General features: G+C 35.2%; 1 protein-coding gene across 2 annotated transcripts in view; it reads right to left on the reverse strand.

The window, feature by feature from the left end:
• LOC113044096 (homeobox protein Meis1-like) overlaps positions 1–12,986 on the reverse strand; it is a 22,867-nt gene extending 9,881 nt beyond the window's left edge. The window contains exons 1-8 of one of the 2 annotated variants that reach the window (XM_026203711.1): positions 12,629–12,986; positions 11,447–11,640; positions 10,444–10,582; positions 10,230–10,280; positions 10,029–10,079; positions 9,758–9,904; positions 7,345–7,450; positions 4,613–4,758 (exon numbers count right to left, since the gene is read on the reverse strand). In XM_026203711.1, coding sequence (XP_026059496.1) covers positions 4,613–4,758; positions 7,345–7,450; positions 9,758–9,904; positions 10,029–10,079; positions 10,230–10,280; positions 10,444–10,582; positions 11,447–11,640; positions 12,629–12,640 — 846 coding nt within the window. In that variant the 5' untranslated portion in view covers positions 12,641–12,986. The remainder of the gene's footprint in view (positions 1–4,612; positions 4,759–7,344; positions 7,451–9,757; positions 9,905–10,028; positions 10,080–10,229; positions 10,281–10,443; positions 10,583–11,446; positions 11,641–12,628) is intronic. The other variant, XM_026203710.1, reaches the window with a different exon arrangement.
• Between the last annotated feature and the right edge of the window lie 3,259 nt (positions 12,987–16,245).

Below are 16,245 nucleotides of genomic sequence, written 5' to 3' on the forward strand. Positions count from 1 at the left end.
AATATACCAATATTTAAACAATGGGTGTGTATCTACAATAAAGCAATGAAACAATTCTTTTAAATAGTAAAGATATTTCAAAAAATTTATTCCTTGGATCAAATAAATGCACATTGTCATATTCTAGATTATTATCCTAATTTATTTTATTTATTTGGTATATAAATACAGCTTTATAGATATTAAATGGCTACTTTTAATTAACTTGCAGTGTAGCAAACCACATTTTTCAAATGGTAGCTTTATCTATTCTCTAAATTACGAGTAGCTTGTTCCTTGGCGAGCTAGTTTGAAAGTAGCTTCTCCAACACTGAATAAAAAAGCTTTTCATTTTTAAAAAGATGTTCCTGTAAAGACCCAGCAGGCCGACTGTGATTTTCATTAAGTTTGCAGCGCATCCCAAAGTGAGGCTCTCTGTTTCATCTCTGCGTCTCGTCTTCGCCTCCCTCCCCTCTGCGTTTACCAAAAAGTCTGGCCGTGATGAATCACCTCTCCTTTCTTTCATTCTCCCCAGCATTTTTCTTTTCCACATCCCTTTCTTTTCACGGGCAGGGACGGAAATTCCCCGTAGGTCTAGCAGAGCCTGGTCCCCAGGAGGAGCTGTCAGAGCCGTAATGGATGGTGTTTTGATAACAGCGAGTTCGACCCCTGGAGAGACCCCGGGGGGGAGGGACCCCAGCAGATCCATCCTCACACAACATGCCCGTGCAGTTCTGTCGCGCCCCCACCCCGCGCTCCTCATTTTTTGGGACTGACACTAATTGCGGCGCCCTCATTACAACCAAATGCTCCGGCGCTTCAAAGGAAAACGACATCTGTGGAGAAACCAGCTTAAACAGTAGCATGAACAGCCTAGAAAGTATAAATAAAGCCCTAAACAAAAGCCACTGTTACAGGTGGGTGAAGAATAAGTGAAATCCCTCTATATCCAACCGTCTTATATAGTGGCATTAACTGAGATTTAGTTAATTTCTCACAAAATATGTGGATTTTGTAGCATTTCTGCTTTCGACAACCATCTGTAAGGTTGAAGAAGTCCTGTATTAACACTTCATCATCAGAAAAACTGCCATAAAGACACCATTCTGGAAAAAATACAAAATTAAATAAATCTTAATTTAGATTTTGTGGGGAAAAATGGTTTGTGACTAAATTTTTTTTGTTGATATTTGTATACATTTTATATACAAGATTACAAAAATATATACACACACATTCAAATGTTGGGGATCAGTTATATCTTTTTTTATAAGTTTCTTATGCTCATCAAGGCTGTATCTATTTGATCAAAAATACAGATTTTTTAATTTTTAATTTTGTGAAATATTATTGCAATTTAAAATAACTGTTTTCTTTTTTAATATATTTTCAAATGTAATTTATTCCTGTGATCAAAGCTGTATTTTCAGCATCATTCCTCCAGTCTGCAGTGTCACATGATCCCTCAGAAATCATTCTAATATACTGATTTTTATAATCAATGTTGGAAACAGTCATGCTGCTTAATATTTTTGGGGATCTGTGATAATTTTTTCAAAGTTCTTTGAAAAATAAAATGTTAAAAAGAACAGTGTTTATTCAAAGTATAAACGTTTGGGGTCCGTAAAGTTTTCTTTATTTTTTAAAAGAAATTAATACTTTAATTCAGCAAAGATGTGTTCAATGGATAAAAAGTGGTAATAGAGACATATTTTTAGAAAAAAAAAATATTTTAAATAGAAAAGTTATTAGCATTTGAATTTGAAGTTTGTTTTTAACCTTTTAAAAGAAAGAAAAATATATTTATATATCACAGGTTCCAAAAAAAATATTAAGCAGCACAACAGTTTCAGCACTGATTATAAATCAACATATCAGAGTGATTTCTGAAGGATCATGTGACACTGAAGACTGGAGGAATGATGCTGAAAATACAGCTTTGCATCACAGGAATATAGATTAGATTTTAAAGCATGTTAAAATAGGAAACCAAAATTAGTAACTACAATAATATTTCACAAAATAACTGTATTTTTTCTGTATTTTCTGATCAAATAAATTTAGCCTTGATGAGCATACCCCCTTAGAAATAAATAAAGGGTGATTCTGCAGTCATGCCATAGAAGAACCATTTTTAGTTCCCCCAAAAAGTTCTTAAAATAACTATTTTGAAGAACATTATAAAAATCGAAAGAACCTTTTTTTTGTTTTTTTCAAGATACAGATCCAAACCTGCATATTTTTGGGACGCAAAACTTAATGCAACTCTTTCTCATGCAGCAATAAACTGTCCAAACCCAAAAAAAAAAAAAAAAGTGCAGTAAAAGTAGTCAAAATGAGTCATATGGGTCTTGAGCAACAGTAAGAATGCAGAAAATAATGACTGGGTGAACTATTCCTTTGGAATGGGCGCAGTAGAATTAAAGGGTAATCAGCGAGCGGAGGTCTGCGAAATCACATTTACCACTGACAAACACGAATATGGAGATTGAAAATGATCAGAGCCTGGGAAGAGGCAGGGTGGAAAACATATGAATTAGGTTTTGCATGAGCTTCTCGTGTTTCTGAACTTCAAACAGCAGGATGCAGTAACGTCTGCGATGTGTGGCTGCTGGAGCTGAATGGATCGGGCAACTGTACGGGAATAAAGGTTGGGGGTGCGTTCTTTTACACCCACGACCTTTGACCCCCTAATGATCTCAGGGAATGTTGTAATGTCATCTATCTGCATGCTAACCACCTTATTCGGCGCCTGAAGGAAAGCCCTCGCGTCTACAACCCACAGTCTGTTTCATTGTTCACCTCCAAATCACTGTGAAGTATGTTTAGGTGTTTGTGCGCTGCTACAAAATATCTGTACAATAATGTTATGTGATTATTGTCATTCTAATTCATTAGTTGATCATGTATTGGTTTAGGCCTGTACTTTAGCAAGGTTTGGCACTGTTGCTAAATCACACAACAGCCCAAATAATCATCTGATACAAAACATGCAAAGTAAAATGGTCTCTTTATTTTACCACTCCATATTGAAATAATTATAAATATATCAACACTTCTTGCATTTTATTCACCATCTTGGATAGATTTTTTCCAGCTTGTGCATATGGGACTGACTCCTCTTTGAAGGATATTTATGGTTCTGCCAGTTTGGCGAAAATAAAAGATCTCATTTTTCTTTGCCGTTCAAAGGTTTGGGATCAGTTTAGGATTTATATTCAAATGAAAAGTCAGTAAAACAGGGGAGAGAAAAAGACAGTAATTTGTGAAATAGTATTATAATTTAAAATAACCATTTTCTACATGAATAAATGTTCAAATGTAATTTATTCTTGTGATGTAAAGCTGAATTTACACCATCATTACTCGCATGATCCTTCAGACATGTCTTTACTGTCACTTCTAAACAATTTATTGCATTTTTACTGAATGAAAGTATTTATTTCATTCATGAATATATATATATATATATATATATATATATATATATATGGCTTTTGAATCAACTATATATTACCAAATATATTTTAAATATATTTCAAAATATACAAAAAAGATCCAAAAATATAAATGTAAATATATTTTCTACCAATATATATTTTAATCATTTTTTAATCTATGTTAAAAATATAAGTATATATATATATATTTAAAAGCATTTAAAATGTATATTTTGCTAAAAATGTATGCAGTGTGGTTAGCACATGTTTAGCTCATTCCTGTCCTCTCATGACTCCAAACGATAGTAAAAATACAAAGGAATAAAAGCAATCTGAAAGCAAAAAAAACTTCCTTAATGTTGGTTGCTCAGGCAGCCCTGTGTTCTGCTGCTTCACATCTGCTGTCAAGAAGGCAACAAACTACTCACTAATTACCCCATCTAAATCACAGCCTTTATGTGGGACACATATGAGCTAGTGTTTATGCGGCAGTGTGAGCGCTTATTTGTTTGGAAGGAGATTCAACAAGTTTCCGAATGAAAGAGAAGGAAATTAAGGCTGCAGAAAAAACGTCTTGTCAATTCTCTGAAAGCAGTATCACTGATTACATATTCAAAGCTTGAGGGAGGGGGAGGGGCTCCGAGTCGCGCCCGCCCACTTTACCATGGAAACCGTTATCACACTTTACACATGACAACAGTAAGGAAACCCTGCTTGTGTTTCATCCCAATATATCGTTACACCAGTCATTAGTGCATCTGTGTGTGTGTGTGTGTGTGTTCACTACTAGCCTCCAGGCAATGAAGGAGCGTCACTGAGCTTGAAGTAACGTAGCCGTGCAGGTACAGACACGCCGCATGAGCTTCTTATCTTGTTCTGTGCATCTGTAAGCTGTTTTATAGATTTATATGTGGGTATGATGACCTTCAGATTAAGTTTACAAATAAAGAAACTTTAGGTAACATGATAACTAGTAACGCACATTCACCCGCACTTTCATTAATCTTAACTGAACGTTAATATTTCTGAAAACCTATCGTTTACATTTATATTGCATACAGTTTAATGACTTTTGGCTTTAGTTCGGCATATTCTGCTTTGGTTTTTACCCCGTGAGAAAGTAACACGCCATGTAAATTAAGATTATAGAGCTTGATTTGCATGAAGACTGGGGAAGCAGATGGGTGTTTTACCGAGAGGTGCTGGAACAGCCATGCCCTCATGATGTTGGTGGCAACTTTGGGAAAAATGCCTCTTTTCTTGTTGTTCTTCCTCTCTTTATCAGGGTCTTCCTCCTCTCCGGTGCTTGGAGACGCAACACTCTGATCCAGAAAGTCACCTGGGGAAAAGAAAGCAATTACAGAGCATTAACAGATGTTAGATAATATTCTTCGTAGTTGCATTGGCTGCATTCGTTTTCGTTTCTTTGTAATGCTTTTAAAGTGCCCCTTTAATGGATTTTTTAAATGACCTTTCATGCAGTGTGTAACACAGCTCACAGTGAATGAAAACATCCTGCAAAGTTTAACATTCAAAAGTGCACCGTGTATAAAGTTATTGTCTCTCAAAAAAAAAGAGTCGACTCTGAATCATTGATGTCAACATGAAATATTAGCATACTGCCATCCCACTTGGTCTTTTCATGTTGGTCTGAATGAAAATGCAAATTCATTATTTGCCACTAGATGGTGCTTTTGGAGCAATAAAAATAGCGGTTTCCTCTGTAACGCTGTACACAAAGCAGCACTGCGCTCACAAACGCTTTTTATCAGGCATCACAGGCTCATGATGGAAGGAAACTGAGACCAATCACCGCAGATTAGCATCATGCAAAGTAGGGCTTTGGAAAAATGAATCGTTGAGCGAATCATTTAGGAGACGTTGAGCAAGTTAGGTGAAAAAAATTGCATATTATAAGACAGTGGAAGTGTTTTTTGACCTTACACCTGTTGTTGTGGACTCCCAAAACCAAAATATGAACCTTTCATTACCCAAAATAGGGGCACTTTGAACATTGTTCATGGGGTTTTAATATTTCAAAAACCTTTTAAAAATTTTAAATAGCATATTTAGCTTGATGTTTATTTTTCACTAATAAAGTACATCACAAGTACTTTATTCATTTTCATTCATCATCATTTGAGCATGATTACGCTGATCGTGTCTTTTTATCACAAAAGTATGATCACATGACTTTTTAATTATGCTCTAACACATCATTACAACTGTAATTATCTGAAGTTCTGGTTGATGTGGTTTCACCATCTCTGAAGTGTTTTGTTAGCAGTTAGTTTTATTTAAGGGCTCATATCTTGAGGAGCCAAATTCTCCTTTTGTACTGTAACAAACAGAAACTTTTTAGAGCTATAAATGTCCTCCCTTGTGAAAATGACCATTTATTAGGAATAATCAGAAAAACACCTTGTTTTGAAGTTGTTGCAACTTTCTGATGTCAGACAGAAAATAAAACTGCAATGTAAAAAGTGTTAAGATGCAGCTGTTACCTTAAAGAGCCATTTCTACATGGTTAAAGGTAGTTTTGTTGGTATAACTTGATGTATGTAGGATGATTCAGTGATGTTTGATAATACTTTTGACAATTATCTCCTTTTACATGAAAAGAAGGCATTTAGATAAAACCATACTGGCAAAAAAAAACTGTGCTTTAATTTTATGCATTAGAAGGAGGGTACAAAATGTCATGAAAATAAAACTATTTTTTAAAACAAACTAAAAAAAACTGACAAAGCAAAAAAAAAGTATAACTTGCCCTCTTTAAAAACTATCTTAAAACTAAAAAAGACACTATGGTGTTTACGGTAATAAAAATCTTAAACATTGATAATCTTTAAAATCATTAAAAAAAAAACTTTTATACTTAAGCATCAGAAAGAGGGAACAAAATGCAATGAAAATTCAATTATAGTTTTTTTTTTAAAACAAATTTGACAAAAAAAAAATGCATGGCATGGGCCCTTTAAATTCAGTCTAAAAGCAAAAGAAAAAAGTATAACAAATGTTTACATTATAAAAAGACATTAATAGTCTTAAAAGCATAGTAGCTCTTTAGTTTTATGCATCAAAAAAGACATGAAAATTAATTTTGTTTTTGTTTGTTTTAGGAAACAAAATTGACAAAAAAAGTTAAAAGGTTTGACCTGGCTCCTTGACCTGAAAGCTTAAAAAAAGTAAATAATAAAGTCAAGCAAATGTTTGAAATATTAAAAGTATTAAACATTAGTAGTCTTAAAAGCATAATTAGGGGAAAAAATAGCCCTTTGTGTTTATGCATCAGAAAGAGGGCACAAAATGTCATGTTTTTTTAACATAAAACTGACATAGAAAGTAAAAAGGTGTCACACAGCTCCTTTAAATTTATCAAAACTTAAAAATGACATCAACCAAACATTTACAGTATAAGCAATGCTCTAGGACAGACTCGATGCTTCACACATTTAACCGTGTGTTTGTCTGTCTGTTGTTTCTCTTTCTCAGGTAGTGAGATATTCTGTCTGAGACAGACTCACAGCTGCTGTGCTGAGGCACAGCGAACAAAACACACACACACACAGATGCGGTGCTCGGGGAAGTATGTACTCTGGTTTTTATTGGCCATGGTTGGTGCTCAGAGCAGAGGAGCCCAGAGAAGAGTCTTTATATCCATCATGCACCATTTCCTGTCCAACACACATCCACACACACACACACACACACGAGCGGCTGCAGTTATTTAGGAGCAGTCAACCAGTGTGTGTACTTGCATGTTTGTGTGTGCGTGTGCAGTTGGAGACCCCCGTGGCGGTGCTAAAGTGTAAATGTATGCTAGAGATGACAAACCTGCAGTAGATCTGTTTCACTTGGCACAGAGCGAGGCCTTCTCAAACACTTGCGTGTGTATCTGTAGCGTAGCGTGTGAGTGTGTTACCGTGCTCGCTGCTGTTGTCTCCATTGTGTGAGCCGGGCCGTCTGCTGCAGGCCGCAGGAGCCTCAGAAGAATGAACAGATGCTGCGTCGTCCTCCCTCCAGAACGCCTAGAGAGAGACAGACAGGTAGACAGAGTAATAAGTTGCGTTCAGTGTAATATACGATTGGTTAAGTACAGTATAGCGTTGCATACCAGAGGCGTGCTGTAAGGAGTAATACAGAACACATGCTGGAAGAGCAAACAGTTGAAGAGCACTACGGACTGCTGTATATAAACACACGTGCGCGTGCACGCACAAACATCTGCGCAGAAATTATAAGACAAACAAACGCATTCACATAAACGTACAGGATATTTTGAAAACCCATCTTGTCGGATTTAACAGAGTGAATGAAGCGGATGGATACGGCCCCGGATGCTGATTGGTCAGTTGAGCGTTTGAACTGTGCTAAAATACATAATATAATAACAGCTATGACGTGAAACACCTGTGCATTTGGTCAGTGTGTGTATTACTGCACACTGCACACACAGACCAGCGATGAACGCTGCATGTCAGTGACAGCTAAATATTTTTATTATGTTGTTAAGATGCAATCTGATCAGTGTGTTGCATTTAACTGACACTAAACCTAGAGAGAAATGTCTTAACCAGGGGTCAGCAACCATTCACACATGAGCGCTAAGAGCAAGACGGATTCATATTAGAAGAGACTGGGGCTAGTTGTCACGATTTTGACTCCAATTACTATTTCTTATAGTGACGTTAATTGTTAAAAGTAGTTCAAAGTTTTCATTTAAAAAAGAACTTTGCTGTGTTATTGTCATTTTCTTTTATTTTTTTGTGCTAAAAAAGTCAAATTAATTGTTTTTGCATTTTTTAAAAAACTAATTTTCCAAGAAAATCTCATATAACAGCTGTATGCAAAATAAAAATCTAAAAATTATGTATATATATATATATATATTTTTTTTTTTTTTTTTTTACATTTATGAAAAATTGTCCCTGTCACCCGAATGCAATTACCTAAACATGATGACGTTAGTATGATATTTTAGCTTTTAGAGGGTTTTGAACTAGGTGCTTAAAACCAACTTTCAAAAGCACTGTTATGGGATTTTTCTAATCTTCAATTAGTTTCCCATGTGACAACTTGCCCCTGTCAATTATATATATATGTATTTCATTTATTTATTTAAAAATGTTAAAGTAATATTATATCTACATTCCAAATTACATATTTTATTCTGTTATGAGTTGTTTTGGAAAGCAAATGCTTCAAAATTGAGTCAAAATAAAGTAAGTGGTTTACTTTTCGGGATCCAGTGCCAGTTGTGCACAGAATAGCAACATACTTTGGTCTTCTCAGAATAATACTTTGTATAAATAAGGAGATGTTCAACATCTCTGCACAATAAGCAGACAAACTTGTGACATGCTTATAATACTGTAACTCAAAATGTTCAACTAGACAAACGTAATCCCTAATGTTTCAAATGCAATGACGGTGCCTCTTATAACCATATGATTAAGAGAAATGCACTTATTATAACATGACACCAAACTCACAGAGTACAGCAAACATATGTGCAAACCCTGCAGTAAAGAGAAAAACATGCTTCAGTGATGTGCATTAGCCATTGAAGACACACACAGCACACTTGATAATCAACACTTCCCAAGTTTGCTGCATTTATATATATTTAATTATGCATAACATGGACACTGTAATGTGAAGAGTTACATTTCACCTCAAAAGAGCAAAAATGATTCATTATAAAATGACAGAAGATTGATTATCCGCTGTTATTTAATATAGACAAGGAGGATGGATAGTCTGTGGCCGTATTGTATCACATGAAACAGGAGTTTCAGGCCTCCCCACTAAAACAAACTGTCTGGATAGTGTTTCAAGTTTGCTTCACTATTTATTGAACGATGAAATTATAACATCAAAATATATTAGTGTATTACGGAAAGAGTATATTTTAGATGCCTTTACGTTTACCGATTTATTTATTATACAGGTTAAAAAAAATATTTTTTAAGTGCACAAATATTCCAAATAATCTCTTACTAAAGCTGCATGCAAATAAATATAGACAAATTTAAAAAACATAGGTTTGTTAACAAAAAGGCCCATAAATCTTGATTATATATATATATATATATATATATATATATATATATATATATATATATATATATATATATATATATATATATATATATATATATCCATACATTTAATATTTAATTTCACATTTATGTTCTATGTTAGCATCTATTAAACTTTTATAACAATTCAAGTTTTAATGAAAAAGCTCTAGTGGCTTCCTGGCTCTGTACAAGGCATGAATATACAGCATTCAAAAGCAACCAAAAGTAGACAGATGTGAGCTGAAGACTTGCCGTGTCTGTCCCGCCCGGGGTGCGTGTAAATTCCTCTCCATCAGATCTGGATCCCCCCTCTTTATCATCCACCATCAGATCAGTGGGCATCTTCCCCTTCAGACAGCTGATGTAGCGGTGACAGAAATTGTCACACAGCTCATGCACCTACGATAAGTGCACAATTCAGCATCAGTGATCGGCCTTTATGATATTAACATGATGTAGGCCACGTCGCTCAGAATAATAATAATAATAATAATAATAGTAATAGTAGTAAGTGAAAGCCAACCTTCTCTAATTCGAGGAGATGAAATCGTAACACTTGTATGGCTTGAATCATCTAAAACGAAACGACATTTCACGTCGCAAAAATGCTTTGTGATTATTGATTCATTTTATCCAGCAATCAAATTGGATTTGAATTTCTTCAAGAAAAATTATAAACATATAAACAAACAAACAAAAAATCTCAAACCACAGGGCAACCTACCAAATTATCCAAGTCTGGATTGGACGAGAAGAAAGGTTTTTCCGCCCTTATCTGAAATTAAACAATAGCGATCGTATCGTCAGACTGTAGGCTAATATCGAGGCACAGTTTTCACACATGATTTCCACATGGGCTGCGTTGTCGGAGGCTGATATTAGTACAGCTTGTTGCTGATATAATAAATCTCCGGTAGAGAGGTAAACGTGGGCCTGACCTGTTTTGAGAATACTGTAATATCTTCGTCGAAGGACTCGGACGAGCAGACGTCTCCGGTCACTCCGCTCTCTCTCGGCGTACAGGTCGCCAATTCACATTTCTCAAAAACTAGTGCAAGCAGAGGAAAGAGAGGGTGCCTGCAAAACAAATCACATCCAGTGGCGTTTACAGCCGATCTGTGGCGAAAATAAACGCTTTGTTAGTCCTCAAGCACAGCACTTTCAGGCTCGAGGCACTCTTTTTTTAACAATAAAAATGAAATATGAAATTAAACCTATTTTTTATGTGAAATTTTAAGTTATTTTAATTCCAGGTTCATGCAAAATGTATGGTTGTTTATGGGAAAAACAAAGATCATTCTGACATTGCAATAAATGTGGCCTTGGACCACAAAACCAGTCATAAGGGCCTTTTTTTATTTAGATTTATACATCATCTGAAAGCTTAATAAGCTTTGCATTTTTGTATGGTTTGTTAGGATGGGACAATATTTGATCGAGATACAACTATTTGAATATCTGGAAATTGAGAGTGCAAAAAAATTATAAACAAATATTAAGAAAATCACATTTAAAGTTGTCCAAATGAAGTTCTTAGCAATGCACATTATTAATCAAAAAAATACGTTTTTATATATTTACGGAAATACATTTACTAAATGTCTTCATGGAACATGATCTTGGCTTAAAAGATTTTTAATTTATTTTTTGCATAAAAGAAAAATCGTTCATTTTGACCCGATCAACCCGTGCGACTGCTTTTGTGCTCCACATATCGTGAAAAGCTGGTGTAAATGAGGGAAGTAGCTACATTTAATTTGTGCTGAATTTCTATTTTATTAAAATCCCACTGTCTAGGCCACATATAAACCTTTCAGTGTTTTTTCCCAGTAGGCTATTCCACCATAAAGTAGCTAGTCTAACAGAACTTTATAAATTATTAGCACAATATAACAAGCGACTACACTGGAAAAAAACTCATAGTCTACTAATCTCACATACCCGTAAATGGCGTCTTTATCCCGTTTGAGTGCGTCGTTAACGGGCGACGGGACGCCGGGAGCCGGGAGGAACTGGTGAAGCGGCGGCCCGTGACCCACATGCACCGCCTGCATCGCTCTGGCCGCGTGAGGATCCCCGTACATCGGAGACGGGATCCCGACCGCATCCCTCCCGTAGTGGACCAGATCCTCGTACTGAGCACATTCAAAACGTGCAAGTTAAAATCAGACCGAGACTTTGTTGTACACACATCTTGCAAATGTTGACAGGCTATAACAACAGCCAAGGAAGGGAACAAAGCTCTATTTGTTTAAAAGGTTATAAACTGAGCATCAAAAACTAATTAACGAATTACACGTCAGTATAGATTCAAACTGAAAAAATAATTAAAGGCGGAACAGTTTTAATTTTTAGGCTCTTTGTGGCTTCTAAATGTGCCAGAACGTGCAAAAGAAAATAAGAATGAATTGCAATTAAAACATTTTTAACACCTACAAATAAATAAACAAATATATAACTACACATACGGAAAATTTCAATCCACATCTAATGTCAAATTTAAATGAATGCTATCTTAAAATTACCGTATCATGAGAAACCGACATCTGGCTAAAACGAAATATTTTTTATAAGGCTATTTGCTTTTTATTTCTACTCGGTTTTCTTGTAGTTTACTGCAATAAAAAATAAAAGAATTTAGAATGCAAAATATGGCTTAAAATAACAGTGAAATTCAGCAATGTTTTAACGGTGTATAAAAATAATTATTGTTATCAGTCTCGGATAAGCATCCAACCAGAGAAATATGAGTTATGAACAGGCTGTATGCATCAAGTTACGCTTTTGGCTGTCAGCTAGCCTATATAAGGAATTAGTCGAGATAATTTCCAAATAAAAAATACTTATTTGAATTTGATACCAATTAAACTGATTTTAGATGGAAATGAAAAACGGCGTGCTACAACAAATGGAAAAATATGGGAGTTATTTTATTTTATTTTTGGTTGGTTTCACTTGTTGCTGTGTGTATTCCAAAACAACTTAGGTGTATAAACACACATTATTCATTCAAGGTATTAAAGGACATCTGACTGTAATTACATCCATTTTTATCAGCTTCCTAGTAGAATTAGTCTTGACGGCCACGTTTGAGTGTTTTTTGTTGCGGAGGTTTTTACGCACCCGTTGCGCCATGAGGACTCCGTGTCACCGACTCCCTGCTCTCAACGCGTCCGGGTCTCAGTGCAGCGAGGCCGGCGAGCCCCACACCGCATTCAAAACTCTCCCGAACACCCAGCTCAAGTGCCCCTGATGAACAATAACATCGTAATCCACCCAGATACTCCTGCTCAGCTTTCGCAACAAACGCAAAGCTGGCTATCAGTAAATTAGAAATCCAGTTCTCGACGCTCCGAGATAACCAAAGTGCGCTTCGGATGTTTGCTCTGTTTTTCTAGTTCCAGTCGAAGATCTGTAGCCAAAGGCTGGACAAGCAAACTCCATTCGGGTGTTTGATCGCTTGGCTGGTTTATTCTTAATGCAATAACACCTCTATGAGATGTGAGGAGCGTGGAGAGGGAGGAGGAGGAGGAGAGGGCACTTGGACTTCTTAAAGGAGACGTACACAAAGACCAAAGCGAACCCGTGCGTAAAGAGCGCACAAATGTATTCCGAGCATGCAGGCCACTGGGAAAAAAAATCCTGTATAGCTTTCAGAAACCAAATTTCATACCAGACAAGATTTTTTCATACTTGGACCTAAGCCAGCTAACAGTCTGAAAGTACAAGGTAACAAATGAGCATCTTAGATTTACCACTGGCCACTGTTTTCTAACTAGATACCATTTCGTGTCTCATTACATATTAGATTAAAAAAACATCCAAATAATGGGACTTTATGACACCTTCTAAAAGTTTTAAAAAATTTGGAGGAAACTGAACTATCTAACATTTTTTGCTATTTAAATTTCTAAAAGTTTGAAAAATACAAAAAATAAACACTGTAGGCTTTAGGTTTGATTTACTAAATGCATCTTCTAATTTACATGAATGAAACACTGTATAGGTTTGATTTACTAAATGCATCTAATTATAGTCAGAGAACGAAAAGGACCAGCAGTGATCTAATGTAAGCTGAATTTATTAACCATCCTTATGGCGCCCTCTACTGACATTATTTGTGTTGAAAAATAAAACAAAAAAAAAAGTTAATAAAACAACCACCACTTTTTACCAGGAGGGGGCGGCATATGAACGGATTTGAGTCGACACGTAGAGCATGGACTGAATTTGGGTTTAGACTACAATTGACTTTAAAACGGCTTCACTACTCTTGACCAACTCCACTATTACATATTCCTCTGCGTTCTTAGTGTGTATTTTAAAACAGTATTTAATCTTAAATACTCTGTGTTTTCCTCAAGTCTACAAAATCTGCTTTTGTATTTTGTTTCAGAAAACATTTCTCGTAAACTAGCAATGGTATTTTAATATCTCTGCCTCTGACCGGAAACGCCTGATTCAAGTTCAACAGCCACCACATTTGATATACTTTCTCTTTGTTTTTGAGACTAACTGGTCAAGATTTAGGCCCAATGTATATTACATGCACATATTACATGCACATTACATAAAGAAATTGCTTAGAAAAATAAACTTTATATTTGTCTACAGAACCACAGATCATTACATGCTACAAGCGGATCAACCTGCAACTGGGATCTAAAAACCAAGCAAACAATTTTCTGAGGCTTCTGCTCACCTCATGTCTGATTGCTTTTCAAGATGTACTGACAATCACATGAGCAGATGACAGAATTAACAAAATAAAACCTTTACAAATTATGCAACTTTTCTAGTGAAATATGGAACAGTTTTGCTCAATTATGCTCAGCTCTAAGATTTTTTATCTGTATTTTGCACTCTTTATTATTTTCTAAGTAGCCTAAATGTATAGTTAAAGTCATGTTTACATACATCTTGCAGAATCTGCAAAATACTAATAATAAAAAAAGAAGGATCATAAATCACGTTGCTTTATTTAGTATACCTTTCAGATAACAGACGTTTACATACAGTCCGCAAGACATAATAATATCTGCATTTATACAAACAAAGCTGTTCAAAACTTTATTTATTGATTATCTATACTGTGCATCATTACTTGAATGATTCAGATCTTTTTTTTTATTATTTGTCAGTCCTGTTCTGCAATGATCTTCACACAAATCCTCCAGGTCTTGTACATTCTTTGGTTTCCCTTCACACTGGTGAAGACTGAAGGACTCATACAGGCTGAAAACATTCACTGATGTTTAAGAAGGAACACAATGCATTAAAAACAAGGGTGTGTAAACATTTGCACAGGATGACTGGGAGGAAATTGTTCTTATTTTGCTCCTGGAAATATATAAGTATTTTATGTAACTTCTGAAGGGCAGTACTAAAAAGATCTTTAAACAAAATAATGACCACCCATCATCATGCTCAAAAGTTTACACCCCCTGGCTCTTAAAGGGATAGTTCACCCAAAAAAATGGTCATTTACTCACCCTCAAGTTTCTCCAAACCTGTACGAGAGAAGTCAATGGCTACCGTCAACATTTTGGATATCCCAGTATTTTGTCTTGAGCATCAGTGAATGTTTGCAGTTTTTTGATTATCCAGGTGACAACACAGTATTAAGCATTAAAAATCATACGTATTATAAAATAGCAGTACTAAATAACACAAAATGCATTTTTTTATAATCCCCCTTTTTATATTATTAAAATGTTGCAGTTATATAAAGGATGAATTCAATTATTCATTTACATTTTGTCATTTAGCAAACACTTTTATCTAAAGTGACTTAGAAATGAGGGTAATAGAAGCAAACAAAACCAACAAAGAGCAATAATATGCAATAGCGTCTCAGCCTCACGCAGTACACTTAGCAATTTCTGGAATGGGGGGGGGGGGGGGGGGGGGGGGGGGCTAGAGAGTATAATGCTAGTGTTATAGGCCTTTTTTAAAAGAAAACAAGCAGAAAAAGAGAGTGCAAGTGTTAAGAGTTTAAGTGTTTTTTATAAAATATAATTAGAATATTTCATTAGAATTTTACATATATTTATATTAGCTCTTTGAGCATGTGAAAGGCGCATTATAAATACATTTATTTATTATATATAACATTTATTTAAAATTACTTTTTGTGCAATAAACAACCCCAAGTTGTCTCTTTTTCTTGCAAGACACATTAGATAAAGTATTAAAATATCCTTTAAATGCATTTTGATTAAATCTAATACAATTTAATGATGATTCAATTTCAGTTCACCCCAAAAAGCTTTTAAATTAAGCCAAAAACCTATGAATTATGAATCAAATTAAGTCTGACCAACCACTGCAAAATAATACTGCCCCATAGTTTTCAGAATGTCACGCAGTCCTAGAACCAGGCCTGTATGGTAGATGGCTTGTTCTAGTCCAATACGTCTTGCGTCTTAGACCAGCTAGAAACCAGCTTGCAATACGTAAACTGGATTTCCAGCAGCACCAGAACACATATATGTGACCCTGGACCACATATTGCATGGGTACAAATTATTTATGCTAGAAATCAATTAGGATATTAAGTAAAGATCATGTTCCATTTATATTTTGTAAATATCCTACCGTAAACAAATCAAAAAATAATTTTGGATTAGTTATATGCATTGCTATAAACTTCATTTGGATTTTTTCTTCTTTTTTTTTTCACCCTAGGATTCCAGATTTCCAATAAATTGTATCTCAGCCAAATATTGTCCTATCCTAAC

This window comes from Carassius auratus, chromosome 26, assembly GCF_003368295.1.
Source record: "Carassius auratus strain Wakin chromosome 26, ASM336829v1, whole genome shotgun sequence".
Taxonomy (NCBI): domain Eukaryota; kingdom Metazoa; phylum Chordata; class Actinopteri; order Cypriniformes; family Cyprinidae; genus Carassius; species Carassius auratus.